General features: G+C 42.1%; 1 protein-coding gene across 6 annotated transcripts in view; it reads right to left on the minus strand.

The window, feature by feature from the left end:
- Positions 1-2,014: 2,014 nt before the first annotated feature.
- The window catches only part of add3a (adducin 3 (gamma) a), a 93,827-nt gene continuing 76,775 nt past the window's right edge, over positions 2,015-19,066 (minus strand). For 3 of the 6 annotated variants that reach the window (XM_017425661.3, XM_017425658.3, XM_017425660.3), the window contains 11 exons: positions 17,979-18,128; positions 17,587-17,730; positions 17,141-17,239; positions 16,143-16,319; positions 13,941-14,192; positions 13,659-13,763; positions 12,962-13,048; positions 11,654-11,677; positions 11,113-11,236; positions 8,633-8,725; positions 2,015-5,455 (listed from right to left, as the gene is read on the minus strand). In XM_017425661.3, coding sequence (XP_017281150.1) covers positions 5,214-5,455; positions 8,633-8,725; positions 11,113-11,236; positions 11,654-11,677; positions 12,962-13,048; positions 13,659-13,763; positions 13,941-14,192; positions 16,143-16,319; positions 17,141-17,239; positions 17,587-17,730; positions 17,979-18,128 — 1,497 coding nt within the window. In that variant the 3' untranslated portion in view covers positions 2,015-5,213. The remainder of the gene's footprint in view (positions 5,456-8,632; positions 8,726-11,112; positions 11,237-11,653; positions 11,678-12,961; positions 13,049-13,658; positions 13,764-13,940; positions 14,193-16,142; positions 16,320-17,140; positions 17,240-17,586; positions 17,731-17,978; positions 18,129-19,066) is intronic. The other 3 variants (XM_025007900.2, XM_025007901.2, XM_025007902.2) reach the window with 3 other exon arrangements.

Here is a 19,066-nt window from a genome sequence, read left to right on the forward strand (position 1 = left end):
CGCTCACAGCTTTCACCACCTGTGACCCCCATCTTCATCCCCATTTCTGTGGAGTTTGATGTGGCAGCAACTTAAAGTGAAACCACGAGTTGATTTTCACTCAGGTGACTGGAGGCAACCTTAGTTAAGACTGAGAACCGTGGAGCCAGAGGAGCGTCAGATGAAGTAAAAAAAATTAAATTAAGGGAACGATTTCCTTCCGTTTAGAAAATCGTGCACGCAGATTTGCCGCTTATTCAGTATGGAAAATCTGCTCATACATTTTTGTAAATTACAGTGACTTTCCTAACCAAATTCATCCTGTCGGAGAACCAGGAGTAAGCAGTACTCCAATAGAGCCTTTTAATTTAGGTTTCAGTAAAGTTAGAAAGTTTGACAAACTCAGAATCGCTCAGAAATTTTACAAACATTTCTAATTTGCCGATTGGAATGACATTAACAGGAAACACAAATGCTTGACGCACAAAATCAATGTTAATTGGATGACAAAATAATAACTGCAGTCCTGTTGTAAAATGCAGTGGGGCATTTTGCAGACAGTCCCTAAATGTTTTGTTTTTTTTACACCCGGTGTTGTACTGACTTCTGTTTCGCCGTTTAGAACGACACTCCCACCCCTACCTCCACCTGTGTTCACAAAATGGATTTCCTCAACATCTTCTGTTCCCTTCACCTGACACCAACAGGAAACACAGGAAACAAATATGAAAAGGAAAAGAAAAGCAACAACTTGAGTAATTGCAAAGCTGGTACATCTGGTTCTTCGGTACCAGTTTGATTTCTGTTGTTTGTGTGCAAAGCAAAAAAATGCAGGACACCTTTCTGTCTTTTTTTTAAAGGCTGCATAAAAGCGGGTCCTTACAACTTATGGTAAAAGTTGAACAACACAGATAGAAAAGCGCTTGTTTAAGAGACATTTTGGTATAGATGTTTGCAGATAAACTAAAATTGAAATGAGTATTTCCAGCAGCTTCCGTGCTGAAAAAAAATCCCAATTTCTTCTGAATGAAAACATTTTCTCTTCGCTATAGAATTCCCATTTTTTAACATCTCAAAGAATTATAGCATAATGCATATCTTACTGTAACGAACAGCTGGAAAAGTGTCAGAATACTCCACATACCATCATGTCTGTCTGCACTTCCTGCAGCCTGTCCTCCACATTCACAGCAACACTGAATCAGCACCATAAGTTACTCACACATACGTGGAGTACGCTTTAATGTAACACTGAGTCAACGTTTCAAAGGCACCAGTTAGTGTTTGTGTTCCTGTCATTCAGCTCTGAGGAGCCATGCACGATGTTAGCATATTTAGCTGCATCGGGGTCGGCTGTAAGATTTGTGTTCCTCTAAGAGTTAAGATGGAGGCAAAGTAAACTTGAAAAATTGCATTTTTCTGTGAAAATGCGGTGTGATTGCTAGGAGCTAGCTGAATGGCTTTAATGAAATGTCCTAAAGAAACTGAAACTGAGTTGTTAAAGCTAAAAGAAGCAGAACACTAGCTAAAAGCTAAAAGTAGCAAAACAGATGCTTAAAGCAGCAAAACAATAGACAAATGCTAATAGTAGCATAAGGCTAGCTGAAAGTTAAAGATGGCTAGAACCTGAACACATTAAAAAGCTGGCTCAAAACTAAAAGTACCACAACAGCAGCTAAAAGTAATACAATGCTAGCTAAAAGCTAACAGTAGCAAAAAGCTAGTAAGAAGCTTGATTTATTAAAACGCTAGCTAAAAGCTATAAGTAGCAAAACAGTAGCTAATAACTAAAAATAGCTAAAATTTAAAAAAAATGGTAGCTGAAGACTAAAAGTAGCAAAAAAGAATTGAAAGGCTAGCAAAATGCCAGCTAAAAGTTGCACAACTGTATTTAAAAGTAGCTAAAGGTGAGCTTAAACATAAAAGTGGCATAAGCAAACAAAAACAGAGTCTACTGAGCTGAAACACAACAAGTGTAGAAAATATGTGGAACTTAACTTTAATGAAATGTGATGCAAAAACATGAAAAATTAGCTTTTTTTTTTCTTAAAATACAATTTTATTTGTGAATTTACACAGATTAGCAATACATCTAAAAGCAACTCCACTAGATAACCATTTTATATAGGATTTTCACAGGTCACAAAGGAGCTTGGCTCATACAGGCGTGCCAAAGTAAAATGTGTTATTTTTCTTTTTAGCAGAAAGAGAGAGAGAGAGAAAAAAAAGATGAATAGAGAGGCATCAGTAAAGCAAGGTGCAAATCGTCAAAAACAGAGGTGGCGGAAATAAAAAGAATGAAATGCACATTCAGTTCATTTTGGAGCAATTTCTGCTCATAAAACGCTTGATAAAAAAAAGCATAGAGCGCCCTACAAACTAAGAGAAAATAGTGTACTGCGATACAAATGAAGGATGAAAAAAGAACAGACAGTCTGAGTCTGAGTGATAAAAACATGGTGTTAGTGTCAGGTTGTCCATTTTCCATGTCCCTCTCGACTACACACACATACACAATTCCATTTCCAGACCCACACCTCCCTACTCCATCTTTCAGTTGTATGACCTGAGCTCTTCGCCCAGAGCCAAAAAGCTGTCGTTTAACATGGCTAAAGATGCTCCTTTGCACCCTCCCACCCTTCCTCCAAATCCAATACTTCACATTGCTAGCTGGGATATTGGTACATCTACTTAAACTGCAGGGGGGGAGGAGGATATTTGGGCAACCCATCACACTTTGGCTGAGCAGAGTTCAGCTGCAGGTCATCTGACTGTTGCAGCATGATTGTGTTTACTGAAGAAAATACATAAAGGGAAGCTTTGAGAAGAACAAAAAAAAAAAAACAGGCTCACAGTGTGATCAAATAAAAACAAAATGTCCTCATGAGCTCCCAATGACGTTCCACTTCTGAGGAGAAATAAGGGCAAGTTAAGCAAACAGAAGTGAATGTTGCATCTTGTAAAAAAAAAAAAAAGAAGAAAAAACCCCAAAAAGATTTAAGATGAGACTTGATGCAGTCACTGTGGGGGAGGGATTTTACAAAGGTCTTGTTTGGGTCCATGAAGCCTGAGCGGGCAGATGAGAATCACAACCCTCGTCTCAGGGAAATTCTAAAAGGAAAATTACAGCATGGCTTTAAAACAGACACTAAAACACCACATGAAAGATGTCCTGACGCCGCTCGAAGCAGCCCAGCATTCAGCTGGTGATTACTGACACCAGGCGTTTGACACGCTTCAGTCCAAATACCCGTGGTTGGGTCGCGGCGGCTACAGGTTTAAGAGGGAATTCCAGACATCCCTCTTCCCAACAATTCACTCTGTCTCCTTCTGGGACTGGATTTGTTTTCCCAGTGGGACATCCCTTGAAAACCTTCAAAGGGAGGCACCCAGGAGGCATCCCAATCAGGTGCCCCATCTGCCTCACCTGACTCCTTTCGCTGCAGAGGAGCAGCGGCTCTACTCTGAGCTCCCCATAGATGATGGAGCTCCTGACAACTCAAAGGCTGAGGCTACAAAGGAAGCTCATTTCAACCACCTGGATCCAGAATCTTTGAACCTATTGCCACAGGTGAGGGTTGGAACGTAGATGGACCAGTAAATCGAGAGCTTTGCTTTTCGGCTCAGCTTCTTCTTCATCACAATAAATCAGAGGCTCCACCCGTGAACAGGACTCAAAGATACTTAAACTCTCCCACTTGAGGCAGAGACTCATCCCAACCTGGAGGGTTAAGGACCACGGCCCCAGACTTAGAAAATCTGTTCCCCCCATCCCAGGCTGCGAACCGCCCCAGTGAACACTGGAGGTCCCGACTCAAAAAGACGCCGACAGAACCACATCGTCTGCAAAAAAGCGGAGACGAGAAGCCGAGGTTCCCCACCTCCCCGCGACTGCACCGTACTTGTTGAGAAGTAAAAATCTTCCGCGCTGTTCTCCACACGGAACACCGAGCTCATCTCTAGTTCTTCCTTCAACTCACTTTCCTGATCCCGACCTTTTACGAATACAAACGCCCTGCTTGCCACTTGCACGACTTCTACCCACAACGCCATAATCTCCTTCACTGGCGAAAACACCTGCATCTGAAGTGAGTCACAGAGTCCAAAAAAACAAAAAGTGCTGCGCCACAAACTCAAAGTATAAAGTTACAAATCTATATCCAGTTTTTTTTCTGTTATTCTGTTATGTAGTAACTTGGTGTTCTGAAGATTAGGATACAACTTGAGCAAACAGAAGATAGAAATAAATTAAACTGTTGCTAAAAAGAGAGAAAATGTGTGATGTTTGGATGCTTAACTGCAAGCTCAAGACAAGGAATTCAAAATTCCCTAAACGTGATCAACAGAGATGCTTCACTGAAATGAGATTTTATTTGTCATCATTCGTCCATTTAATTTGGCAAAAAAGTGAGATGGAGAATAAGATGTAAAAATGCTACGTAAGTAGAAATAACTGTTGTGATAAACTGACAGATTTCATACTATTTTTAGTCTAATAACCCTTTAATTCAATCATCTTTAGAAAAAAAATAGTAGAATGAGAGAAAGCCAGACGGAGAATACTTCCCTCAGATCAACAAACCGTTGCAATTCCCCCCCCGGCTGTTTTTATTTTGTTAATCCTAAACCAGTTTTCCAGTGCGATTCCAAGTTTGATGCGGCCTCTCATGTCCCTTCTGCAGAATCAAGGAAAAACACAAACTTGTGCAGTTTTTAAAACACTCACGCTGCAATCCAGTCATTTCAGAAAATGGGATTATAGAGCAAGAAATACAAAAAAAAAGGCTTTAAATGTAGTTTTTGAGCCTGGGAAAAGAAAAAAAAACATGTAAAAAGGAGCCAGTTATTCAGGATTTCAATGAGATTTTCCACGGAGCCCTGTTTGATTACTGCATGAGTTCTCAGGTTTGTGGACGCTCCAACACCTGCTGCAGGTTATCTGCTGGACTCACACACCTGTCCCTAAACCTCCCAAACATTCTTCTCTGTTTGCAGAAAAACCGAGATTTTCTGTTTTTTTTTTTTTTATTACAAACCAACTTTTTTTTTTTTTTTAAATCTTCTTCTTTCTTTGCACATAAAAGCTCTTGTTAAAAAAATCAAATAAAATTAAAACGAACAAAAAGAAAATTAAACATGAAAAGGACAAACAAAAAGAACACAGACATTAGGGGTTACTGCAGCCCCGCTTTCTTCTCTACGCTCCCCCCCACCCCCCCACGCCCGGGTGGCTCTCAGGCCTCCGTTTTCTCTTTCTTTTTGTTTTTCTTCAGGAAGGACGGCGTGCGGAACTTCTTCTTCTTCTTGGTGTTGGGCGACTTGGAGGGGGAGCTCTCGGGGGACGGCGCCTCCTCGATCTTCTCGCCGGCGCTCACCGTGATCTCCACGCTCTCCACGCTGGTGGTCAGCTGACTGACGCGCTTCGACAGCTCCTCGTCGTGGTTGTCTTTGCCGTTCATCAGGCCTGTGTGGTTCTCTGGGGAGGGGGGGGACGGATGGAGGCACTTAAATCTGCTTTAGACACCCAGTTATTATTATCACTATCCCCCTTTTATCACAACAGACATCAGTATTTTTGTTATTAATGTAATTATTACCCACCGCCAAAAGGTAAAAGCAGATGATAATGTTTTGGCAAGTGTTTAAGTGTGTTTTTTTGTGCCTGTCTGTTAGCAAAATATCTCACAAACCACAGAACAGATTTTATTGAAACTTTCAGGAGATAATCACTGATTAAACCTCTACAACTGAGCCAATCCAATTTTAGATGGCTGCCACAACCAACTTACCTTAGAAGAATTAAAAATGCCCATAATTCAGTCAAATTTACACATTTTGAGCTAAATTTCGGTGTGCTTGTAGCTGAGAGTCAGACACAAAACATACTCCAAGTGTGGCTCATTACACCCACTCTTTGTTTAAACTTTAACATTACCTGTAGGCGTCAACCCTGCTTTGCTGTCTGTTAGCAAAATATGTCATAAACCACTGGATGGATTTTAATGAAACTTTCAGAAAGCAGCCACTGGACGTACATCTCCACCTTATTAACTTTTTGGAGTCAGTCCAATTCAAGATGGCTGCCATTTATAATCAAAACTAGCTAACTCAAAAATAGCTAGAACTCTGTTAGTTGTGCAGATATTGACATACAATTTGATGTGGTAGTAGCTGAGAGTTATCCCCGACACGTACTGTGAGCATAACATCTGGTGATATCGCACAGAACATTATTTTATGAGTTTGGCCAAAACAACTACAACTCTTATTACATCTCAACATAAGATGATTACAAAATTCATTCCTTCAAGAAATGTTCGGTTTTTAAATATCATCAGAATTATTACCTATAGAAAAAATACTTTACTTTGTTTCTTTTTTAAATAAAACTGGTCTCCTTCTTCCTATTTATAGTCAAAGTTCCTTTTGAGGACACATGTGTTTATTTACAATAATATCTGTGGGAACTAGGAGAAATACAGCTAAACACACACATCAACCTGAACAGCCACACACAGGAGAATATGATCACACAAAAGAGATTAATATGAATTATTGGATAAATGTTGATGTTTTTACATTCTAAACCTAATATTTGTCCCGACATGTCATCATATCATTACTTTGTGTTTTGTAAAAAAGAAATTACATATCAAATATAGACCTGAATGGTTTACACTTTCTGTTTTCATGCTTTTCAGGCATTTCAAAGGTATTTTTGTCAGACACAATGCTGTGAAACCCTGCTGCAGGATGAACTAAACAAGCCGATTCGATTTAAATGTGTTGAGCTTCCATTTTCAGCGACTCGACGAGTATTTCGTAAAATCCCAGCTTAAAAAGCGCAGCAGTGACTTGTCCGCCCTCCTTTTCGTGCTCACAGAACGAGGCTCTGAACGGCGGCGTGAAGCGATTCCGGGAACAACTGTTCATGTAACCGGCCTGACAGGCGTCACATCCCTTTTTTTTTTTTTTAAATGCAGGTTAGAAGATCCAGGGCAACCATTTCATGTTCCAACCCTCAACACAGAAGGCCTCTTGGGTTATTTACACCTTGAAACACGCGGGATGATATTAAGAACCGACGGATGCAACGATTGACCTGGTTTCAGCAATAGAACTCGCTGACCCCATAACCGTGGCGTCAGAAAATATGGGCCCCCTGAGTTTGTGTGCTGTCATAGGGTAATTGCTATTGTGTAGATTTGCGTGTTTGTGTTGGAAGGAAGCTGACAGGAACTCGATCCCATGGTGCCATTATTTACAGCTGGTAATGGGGCTTCTGTGATCTCTGTGTTTCTTGGAGGCGCATTAACAAGTTTCAAATGTCAGACACAAGACCTTACGGGCTAAGAGGCAAAATACTGTAACCCCTGACAGATCATCTCATGAGACATTAACTGAACGATCATGTTAATGACCCAGGATCGCTGTGTTGTTTAATAACAAGAAACAAAACCCAAGGAAACAAATGATTCCTTTGGAAAAACTCAGATTAGCTGTGCACATGCAGATGCTAAACCTTGCATTTCGATACTTTGGTAAAGACATTAGCTTGCTCTCAGGTCAGAAGTTAATAATAGTTGCAACAGCATCAAATTTAAATATGGAGCTGCTGCAAAGAGGGTGTTTTTGTTTTGTTTTGTTTAGCATAATGACAGAAAATCTGCTCTTAGTTGTGAATCTGATGCAGCACACATCAGCCTGTCGTGTTGTAACACAGAGCAGAGAGAGAGACGGCAAATTTGCCACAACTTTAAGTTTTATTTACGAGGCAACACTTGCATTGTCTAATATGTAGCGTTGTTTAATTTACTGTTCCTGATTAAATAAACTTCTGCGAAAATTAAATGTCCAGAAACTGCAGCTCATAGAATGACTGCTTAAAGCTGGCAACAGAAGTGAGTCAATAACAAGAAATTCCCAAATTCACAACTAAAATAAACTGGTCATAACAAAATAAAATCTGACTAACTTAGTTTTACGCATCAAGCTGCTTTTAGTAATGAATGAACCATTTGATTGACGTGCATTGTGTCCTCAGATTCTCCCTTCATTCACTCCAGCAGTTGGAAGAATTGTGTTCATTGAGTTTTCTGCTGAAAGCCTTTTTTTTATTTAACAAGAAAACTTTCGAGCAGAAATGCTTTGGAAGCTGGCAAACAGAGAACAATGACAGAATCAAAGAATGGATTTGTCATTTAGCTGCTTGGTACACATTTGGTTTAGATCACTTACTGTTTTCAAGTGCTGATAATTCTTTCACTGCTTATTTAGATTTAGGTATGTGGCTGTTGTGTTAAAGTCTGGAAATTATTTAGGTTTGGGTTTAAAAAATGCTTTTAAATGCATAATAAAAAAGTTCCCAAAGATCCAATTTTTCTGCATGATGATGATGATTTCCATATCTGTAAGACCTCTGAATGGGAACTAAATAAAAGTCTTTGCCTCAGGGGTAAACGACAGCAAAAATCTAGTGTAAAACATCCAATGCAAGTGTGTTTTAACGTGCAGGATTCTGTTATAACGCAGGTAAGTTGTGCGGAACAGCATATTCAGCTTTAATGGGTTAAAATTTCACTCTTCATGCTCCAACCTGAACACAAACCAGAGGCAAACGGCAGCGCAGATCATGTGTTTGTGTGAGCCGTACCTTCTTTAGCTGGAGTGCTTTGCGGCGACTGAGTGACAGACAGAGACTGAGACAGAGTGGAGCCGTCGTCAGAGGTTAGCTCGTGCTCGCCATCTGCAGGGAGTGCGGGGGAGGAGTCGGGTGGGGAATGGATGAGAGGATTGCGGCGGGGGGTTAAAGCAGAGCGAGGGTGAGCGAGGATGAGGGGTTGGAAGGATTTGGGATGGGAGGTCAGGGAGGGAGGTTGAAAGATTAGTGACAACACACACACACATGTTAGAATCAGGCCATGCACAGCTGTTTCCCCACAAAAAAAACCTTCAAAAATCCTTGTTCGCTGATGGTCAGGCTGTCTTTCTGCCTTTTTTTTCTTCTGTCCTGAGTGTGGCTGAGCGTGTTCTGTAACATGCTGAGCTCTAACATCCCAGAGAGGGACAGATGCTCTGAAGTACAGCTTACTGACTGCAGCCTGGACCACCAGAACCGCTACTGCTTCCCTGCTGCAAACCCTAAATATCATCCAACAATGTGCTGTACATATTAAACATTAAGCTTAAAGTTTGATGGCTAAATACCACTGAATAATCAATTAAAACCTGAAGAGGCAACATTTTTATATGATTCTATAAACAAAAAACTATACCTATGACATTTTATGGACATTTAAAACCATAGAAAGTAGGAAAAAATGCTGATAATCTTTTATTGTTGGTCAAAACTAGGTGGCAATTTAAACAACTGCTGTGTCTACAAAAAAAAGCTTCATATGTGTTTCTTTGTAGATGACAAATTGAAGTTTTACTAAAAAAAAAAAGGTAAAATATTTATGCACTTGACATTTTGTTTCTCATTCATGCTGAAAACTATTTGCAGCAGCTTTTGAAGGGGCAGTAAATGTTAGACTTTGTTAGTTTTAACAGCTTAGTGGGTGAATGACATTATCAGCACATTGGATGTTCATCGCTCAGTTGTGAGCTGTCAGACTCATTTGCAGCTCCTCCGAGCACAGCACATAGAATGAGCCAGGCCCGTGCACGTCAACGTGCTTGCACGTCCTGCACGTGTGGTTAGAAGATAAACTTGTGCAACATGTACCAGCTCAGTCCAAAAGAACAAACAGAACCAACATCCAACATCTACAAGAACTGATTGTTTCATTTAAACTCCGCCTGTTTCTTTTTTAAACGATGAGCATACACACTCCACAGGACGCTACCAATCACAGGAGAAATTTGCAAACGTGTGTGTGTGTGTGTTTATGTGTGTTGCAGGCCAAGCTTGGATCGGGCCCCTCCAGACGGACTTCAGCTTGCATCCAGATGGGTCACCGGGGATTCATGGGGCTGTGGGGGCAACAGTGTCATAGCAACGGGCTCGGCTCATGCGGCGGGTGTGAAGACCTGCTGTCAGTTCGGTCTGCCATCTTAGTCACACTGGCCTGTCACACAGACTCCTGCTCGGTGTTTCATATGTGCTCGCAGTCGAGAACATTTGGACTCGTCCATACACATGCATGAACACATGGCCTTGCTGATGTACACACCCACGTACAAACAACCACATTTAAATCTGGTCCAAGGTGCCCGGAGCTCTGCAGAGGGACTGGGGGAACAACCACCCCCTCCACGAAATATCTGCTCACTATTGACTTACTGCTTCCCTCGGTGAAAAGCTAATATGATTACTATTGACTGTCGTGTGTCCAGATACAACCCAGTCTGTGAGGACAACACCCCCGCAGGTTAAAATATAAATACGTAGGCTTGTTGTCACAGTATATAGGAGCCTCTGAAGGGACGGCTGCTAAGGAGGCAAAGCAGCCGAGCTGAGCTCCAGCTGCAGAGGGGCAGGACTGCAGATCACATTTTAATCCAGATTAGGGTAAAGATCAACCGGAAATCTGCTCCAGCTGTTGAGTTTGAGCTGCTAGTTAACAACTTTAACAGTTTTGACAAGGACGGCATGTATGAATCGACAACACTGATGAAAACAGGAATAATTTTCAAGGGTTTTAAAGCGGATGGCAGTCGACTGAAATATTTTAAATCTGAAACCTTTCCCTTTTTTAGCTTCTGAAGCAGACAGATGTGAAATTAAAGCTGTTTGAGAGCTTCTAAAATTGGACTTTTTATTGTTTGATTTCGCCCTTAGGTTGACCGACATAAAAAAAACACACGTTTGAAGATAAATGCTCATAAAAGTAGCATCAGAAGGAAGAGCAGGTGAAAGTTGCTGTCGGTTTGAAAGGAAACATCAACTCCTAAATATGGCCTCAAGTGATGAAATTAAGGGTTTGTAATTGTGCAGCTGACAGCTTCTTTTCCAGGCTCACACTATTCTCCCATAAGTCTTCAAATTGTGGATTGTATATTGATTATTGATGTAATTTGTTTTAAATCTGCCAATATTTAGCTGTAAATTCACTCTCAGGTTTACAGGGGTTGCTCTCTGCCCGCCCCTGTGTGTGTGTTGGAGTTTATCGAAGTGTGTGTTCTCCGTACCGCTGAGGCCCAGTTGCCTTCTCTCTACGTTTTTGCGATACTCCTCCAGCTCCTTCTCTGACAGCTCGTTGAATGGGTTGGGAGGAAGAGGAGCCATCTGCTCCTCCTCTGTGGGCACGTATGGCTGGAGGAGGAGGCAGGGAGTGGGGTTAGCATGGGAGCGCAGACACACACACACAGTCACACTTACACACTGAATGTAAAAAGAAACCAAACTCGAGCACATCTAATCAACGAGCTCACATAAAACATTCAAACACCAAACCTAGATTGAACATCTCTGCTGAGATTTGAGTGTAAAAGCAAGTCGAGAACACAATCGTGCTCCAACACACTTCATAACACTCACAAAAAAATGACAATTATTGTCTTATACAAAAAAACAGAACAAGCGTAAATAAAATGATTTAAAACGTAAACCTCACGACACGAATACATGCAGTGTTTCTGTTCTGAATATGTGATCAAATTCTAGAAAACAGGAGACGATCAAATAAAAACCACTGCAAACAAGAACAGATTAATGCTCGGGAATATTTACCATAACTCCTATCTGCCCCAGATCCTTCAAGACAAGATACCAACCACACAGTTATCAGCACCGAAATGTCTGAATGATTTAGTTTCACTTCAAACATTATCTTGTATTTTTAATCAAAGTCATTTTGTTTTTAGCCTTGCTTGGAGTGTGACTTCCAAGGCTTCGCCTGCTCGTCTGCCTCCCCCTGGTGGCGTCATTAACCAGCCTGTGGTTATCAGTGATGCTCTGCACATCTCCAACGCAGAGAGTTAAGATCCTTTCAAGTGGGGTTTTATGGAAAAGTTAAATAATATCTTACCTGTTGTAGATAGTTTTTAGAACAACCTCAGTTTGGGGAAACAAGAGATTCATTTCAACCAGATCCATGAACTAATACTTCTAGTGGATTGCTGCTTAGTTAAAAAAAACTCCTTTGTAAACCTTTATACCGTCCATTTTTACAAAGCATGATCATTTCTGCAGAAACATCATAAAATTCTGTCCAGGAGTGGCCCTGCTCGGACTAGCTGTTGATAACTTGCTATAGATTCCTGAGTTTTTGTCTTTCTTTTTGCCTGGTTTGCTCTTCTTACTGTATTTTTTCTTGTCTGTGTAATCTGGCTCCCGTAACCAACTGAGGTAACCTCTGTACAGAACTCTACTTCAAAAGAGCTGAAACATCACAAAGAGGCTGGTAATGATCTCACCGTGTGAGTCAACTAATTTATGAGCTCAGGTCAGAGGAACTATCACCACCCCGGTCTGATATTAGACTTTATTTGAAATTTCCTAACGACCTGGATGACCAGGTTCCGTATCGATAAATCTCAAAATATAGGAGGACATCCTAATTTATTATTCTGCAGCCAAAGCAGATGTTTAATTGGCCAGAACTATAGGGTAATTACACAAGAAACTGAATATTTGTTGGGTCAATAAGCAAAAAAAAAAAGTTTTTGTTGTTAGCCTTTCAGTGGTTCAACACACTGTGAATGCAGCACAAACAGTTAATCTTTAAACCTAAAAATGAAGCTAAATACTTCTGAAGTGACAGAGTTCAGTCATCTGAGTTGCTCTGTTGCATATTATACAATAAAATACATAATGGAATAGTTAGAAATGTGCAAAATATGATAAATAACTTAGCTGATATGCAGGAATATTTTTTTATATATAAGTGTCAGTAATAATGGGGTTTATTCGGGTCAGCTAGTGCTGTCTTGTTTATTTGTAACTTTTAAGGAATCTTTGGTAGTTCAGATTCTTCTGTAAAAACCTGTCAGCTAATTTGGAGCTGGGCTACAATCAGATTTAAGGTTCATCTCTTACCTGTCGCGGTACGTCAACAGGGATGCCTGCGAGGTGCTGAGAGCGCGGCCCTGATGACATCACATCTAACCGGTTCTGCTCTCGGATCTGGAACGGGATAACACACGATGACGTCACCAACAGCGAGTCTGACCTTGTTTTTATTTTATTTTCCAAAATTAGACTCAGATCTGCTCTCTCCATGTGTGGAAAGAAAATTACAGCAAAATATTCAGGATGGACATTTTCTTAATTTCTTAACTGAATCTAAAAACATCTGTTTTGAGAATACGTAACAGAAGACATTATCCGGTAGTCAGATATTTTACTGCTTGTACTACATTCAAAAAGTTAATAACCATCAGATTCATTATCTGAGCTACGAGTCTAAAGATTTGTCATTGTTATGATCTCGACTGTCCCCAACAGACTCACTTATAATCTTCCAGACATTTCTCAGTATAAGAATGATGAAAATACTAATCCATGTTGAATCAAATCAGTGATTATTTGTTTTGTGTTGATCTCGTTGAATAAAACACTCAAACCTCCTGAATGAATTTTACTATCTCTTTCATAAACTTGAAATCAGAAATAATTTCAGCCCCTTTTTAATTCTTCTCATGACACTTTGACGCCTCCCCTGTAGATACCAGCCCCATCGGGAGGTAAACAATGCGTCCGAACCTGCAGGCGGTCTGAATAAAGTTTCACTCACTTTGTTTCGTTTTTGCAGCACCTCACTGGGGTCCGTGTTGAGAGGGATGAACTGATTGGCGTCCTCAATCCGGATCGAGGTCCCTAGTTCTTCCGCCTTCATCCACTGTGAACAGAAGAAAATTCAGAGCTGATTATTCGACTTATAATAACCAGATCAGAGCAGTTCACTGTTCGACCACTAGATGGCAGTGCAGCATTAAGTGTTGGCAGCAGCAGGAGTCCTCTCTACTTAGACCTGTTTGAGATGATGGTTTCTTCTGGGGGTTTTTTTTCCTCTCACCGTGGTTGTCCGGCTGCTGTAGCGCTCCTCTCCACCCTCCACGCTGACCTTGGTGTAGCTGTTGGGCGAGTTGAGCCAACGAGTCTTCTCCCTCTGCTGCCGCTGCTGCAGGAACTTGAAGGGCAGCCGAGTGGCGTCGCTGTCCTCGTCAAACGTAAACGCCGTGACGGTGGCAGGGATCTCCACTTCGCTCTTGTGCCTCGGCTTCTCTCGCACGATGGGGTGCCTGTAGGCGTAACCGGTCCTGTAGCCCTGCAGGACAAGACCATACGTGGATAAGGTCTCATCTGTGAACATGCTGCTGTAATTTGATTTGTCCCAAAAGTTTATCTCACGGTTTTAAATGTTATTTATGAATTATTAGAAATCAGAGAATTTTGCCATAACTGTGAAAGAAATGAGCATCTATTCTTCTTCCCTCTGTCTGATCATTCAGATGGAAAACAAAGTGACCAACAGAGGACAGACTCATGAACTCGTTTCCTGTTTGAGTCTTTCCCTCACCTCCCGCTCCCTCATCATCCCCCTCTTCCTTTCCCTCGGCTTTATCCTCGTTTCTCCATTTTCTTTCTCACGTTCCCATCCCGTCACGTTCTCTCCCTTCTCAGCTGTGTTGCTGCTGTTTTTCAGTCAACTTTCCGCACTCAGCTTTTCCTTTCATCTGAACCCTGCGGTCGAAGCTGACTTTTCAACTCGCCTTCATCGCCCCAACCGAGCTGGCAGGATCTTTTCCGGCAACATCCTGCTTTCCATTCAGACATTTCATCACATTCACAGCTGGACGCTCGCTGTACTTCGGAGATGAAGAGTAGAAGTGCTTCATTCACTTTCCCCTCCCTCGTACTCACCCACCAAGACTGTGAGCTTACTGGAGACAAAAGGTTTATGTGCGACAGATGGAACGAGAGAAATTGAATTTTGAGCAGAAAGAGCAGGGTGAACGCTGAGTGTTGAACAACTGAATGAATAGTTAACTGAACTGTTCAAGTTAAAACCAGCAGAACAGAAGCTAAAATCTGCAAAGTAGTAGTAAAAGTTAGAATTAGCAAAACCAGAGCTAAAACCTTTAATGAGCAAAACTGTCGCTAAAAGTTTAAATTAGCAAGACAACAGCTAAAAGGAGCACAGGGAAGGACAAAAAAAGAGCAAATGCTGAAGTGGATTCCAGAGAACAATAATTCTGAAGGAATTGGAGAGATCTCATTGTATTTCTATTAGGGGAAATTCATGTAAACAAAGTTAAATAGATCAGAAAGTATAAAAGTTACAAATACTAAAATTCATGGCACACTATTTCCCACTGAGCCGAACTGTTTGGGTATGAAAAAGGCTAAAATAGTTTGGCTTCAAACACTGTATGGAAGAACCTAAACAGGGAAGCAACGATGTGGGATCCTTAATCACAGCATTCACGTGACAAGTGGAAGGCAGAGGCACGAGCTGTTCATCGGGCCGAGAGAGGGAAGTTCGTGGGTTAAAGGACGGGACGAGACTAACAGAAGGACACGTCTACATTCACCAAATGTCCCGTTCCGTGCGTCACACAGAAACCAAACAGCTGCTTTTGACAGATATTAGAAATTCCCACCTCTAGTAAAACGAACCTCTCCCTTTCTTTTCAAACCTTTATGTATTTTTCTTCCAAACACACTTTGTCAGTTTACCTGTTAACTGTTGTAATGTTTAATTCCTATTTATTCAATTGCAGCCTTTCCCCTGTAGGTGGTGCTATTTTCTAATTCCGTCATCACTTTGGCTAAAACTGCTCTGAAAGTATGAACAAAGACATGCTCATTATTGCTCACCTTTCATGGTGGCAGACAATAATATGGTTGCCTGTGAGCGTGTGGTCGTTTGTCTGTCTGTTAGGAAGTTATCTCATCAACCAGTGGACGAATATAAATCTACAACTAATTAACTTTTGGAGTCGAACTGATTCAACATTTCCACCACAGCTATTCAACTGGGTTTAACTCAGCTGTACAAATACTGAGCTAAAATTCTGGGTGGTAGTTGCTGAGTCATCCCCAACACCGACGATGCTCTGAGCTCTGGAAGATGTTTGTTAAAAAAACTTTAGCATGCAAAAACTGACCATACGGAGAGCATCCAGTCACAAAAATCAAAGCCGTTTAGACATTTATTGAGTGTTAATCTTATGTGCGATTAAAGCGTTGTCACGCCTGTTGTCTGCAGACTCACCAGATTATCCAGCATCCTCATCAGCGACTCAAACTCCAGCTCCCCATGCTTCCACTTGTACTGACCCAGCATGTTGATGCTGCCGGCCGAGACCACAGCAAACACTCGCGACTTGTACTTCTCCTGGTCCAGCACTATGAGGTTGTCCACCCCTCCAGCACAGGAGATGGCATTCACCTAAAAGCACAAAGCGAAGCACGTAGAATACAGCTGATAAACAAAAGGTTCGTGGACTGCAAAACAGACGGGACGGCCATTTTTCAGGGCGGATATTTGCCGCTTTAGAAAACGGCACAAACGGACATCTGTAGTTATTTCCGTGCAGAGCTAAAGACGGCATCTATCAAAAGAAAAATGAGTTACCCCTGAATCTACCGCCGCTTCGACAGTGCATGACTTATAACAAACGCGTCTGAAGGGATTTATTTATAGAAATTAAGCTGGGCTTTGCGAGATGGATTAATGTTTTCTTTTGCTCGACGGGAGGAGAGTCATTTGGGAGATTTGGCACGCCGTATTAAAGGAGGAGACGGCTTTTTCATCTCCAAACCCACCAAGTGACCACAAGGAAACACAAAAGTAAAACACTGATAGGCAAAGTTTATTTAGATTCATGCATGCAAGCATGAAATTCAACATGAGCCAATAACTGATGTTAAATTAATCACCAAGCCACAGCTTCTTATCTGGGATTTAATGAGGAAACGTGAAGAACGCCAGCCTGAAATAAAAGTCAATTTTGCTCTGATCATCAGCGTCTACATCGGATTAAATCGTAATGCCATCCATCAAAGTCCAAGTGGCTTGATTATAAAGCTGTGTTTGGCCAACATTTTCCACATGGCAAGAGATTATGAGTTCCTGAGTGTTGTTAAAATAGTATGGGTGGGGAAATGTGAAAGCAGCTGGTGGGAGATTAGATTTACTGAAAACCTGCTGCTCCACTGAATGCACACAGGAGCTAAGGGAGGCTGGAATATGTGTGTGTGTGTGCGTACCTGGATTTCACAGGCGTAGTGGGCATTGTAGATGAAGTGAAAGGCCTCTTCGACGGTCTCGCCCAGAGCGACCACACCGTGATTTCTCAACACCAGCACCTGCGAGAGATGACCAGATACACAGCAGAACGGTCAGAGTGAACCAGCTGTTAGGGAGTACGTTCGTTAGCTTGTTGATGCGGGTCAAAAATATCCTGAACCAACAGTCCATCACAGAACTAACACACCTACTGATACCTGCAGCGAGCTTAGAAACAAAAGCGGAGCGGATATTTTAACAGGATGACCCGCTGCTTCCTGGTTCAGGCACACCACACCCTGATGACTAGATCTTTTTTTTCTTTCTTGACTCCAAGAACCAGATATAGAGTTTCCTTTTTCCTTGGATTATTTTTAACACTGCTCGAAGGTGTGGCGAGTACGTTGGTTGGCCTCGCTGCTCCCACCTTCGCTGTGGGCCCCAGGGCCTTCTGCAGCTCGATGCGCTCCTCCTGGTCGTCCAGGCTGCCCTGGTAGCTGTAGTAGGCGATGTCGCCCAAGGTTAGCGCCTCCTGGGAAATGGGCAGGAGGCCGCACTTCATCGACGACACCTAAAGGTGAAAGACAAGACAACGGTGCATTGAAGCGGCTGAAATGTTCTGGACGTATTTTCAGGTCATTTCTGCACTGCTGATAGTTTCAGAGAGAGATATATTTCCCTTCAGCTCAGAAGTTAGCGTTTCTCTCTGCGTTCTGAGCTTTAAACCCCTCCCGCAGAAGGAGCTGAGCACTGGCGCTGGACTCTGCTCTGCCTGCGGGACAGCCGGGAGGGACGCAGACTGGTGCAAAGTGAGCTTACAGCTGCTGTGGCAGGGGTGTGCACGTGGATGATGCAGCGGATGTCCGGGCGCATGGAGTAGATGGCGGCGTGCGGGCTGAAACCTGCCGGGTCGATCCTCAGATTGGTGGAGCCCTGCTCGATCACGTCCCCGATGATGTTCACTTTCACCTGGGGAGATGAGAACAGACGATTCTTTGCAGAAGTTTGCTTTAGATGTAGCAGATTTATATTATTCTAACTCCAAACTGCTGGGGAAATTGGTAAAAAAAGACACTTAAATATCGGCTAGAAAGCTTCAGAGAAGTATCGCTTGAGTGGAAGACTATTAAAACTGAACAGGCACAAAAACCAGATTCATTCCACTTGAAGACATTTAATAAATGCCTCAAAGTCAACCAGGCAGACGGTGAAATAAGTCAAAATTAAAAAGTGTGACGACAAAAAAAATACATTATCAACAATCTCTCAAGAAAATCTACTGAATCATTACCAGGAAACACGATATGATCAGGGGAGTGGACGTAATGTCCCTTACTAGGACAACTTCATTAGCAGCCAGTTATTAGATTACCTGACAGGAGAAAAGACTTATACGCAAAGATAAAGCTAACAAGACTCTAGGGGGTGGGGAGTCAGCTAACCAGAGAAACAGTCATTAAGAAAGCCAGATAATGGACAGGAAGTCGTCGATTTTTAAACCTGAGCGAAGTGCGATGACAAAACTGATTGCAGATGTCAGCTGTCCGGTAAAATCAAAGAAAATTAAAGCTGCAAGCAGCGTTGGGCGGCCCTCGCAGCTCAGTGCCGCTCCGGCCTTGCGACCGCGGGAGCTCTTGCAATCGCGGGAGCTCTGGCGACCGCAGTCTATGCTCTCGCGCCTTTCCTGCACTGTCCACTAGGTGGCTTTTACAGCAAATGTCCCAAATTGCCTTCAGTCAGGATCAATACCAGTCCTGTGCCATGGTGTGAGGTTTGACCTTCCTATGTCTAACGGTTGAAGAGTTAGAGCACATGGGCTCTCGTGACCTTTGACCTTGTTAACTTGAAGTTAAGGCTGATAGTTGACCCATGGGGAGTCACGTTGTAAAGTTTGACCTACCTACTGT

The sequence above is a fragment of the Kryptolebias marmoratus genome, linkage group LG3 (genome assembly GCF_001649575.2).
Source record: "Kryptolebias marmoratus isolate JLee-2015 linkage group LG3, ASM164957v2, whole genome shotgun sequence".
NCBI classification, from domain to species: domain Eukaryota; kingdom Metazoa; phylum Chordata; class Actinopteri; order Cyprinodontiformes; family Rivulidae; genus Kryptolebias; species Kryptolebias marmoratus.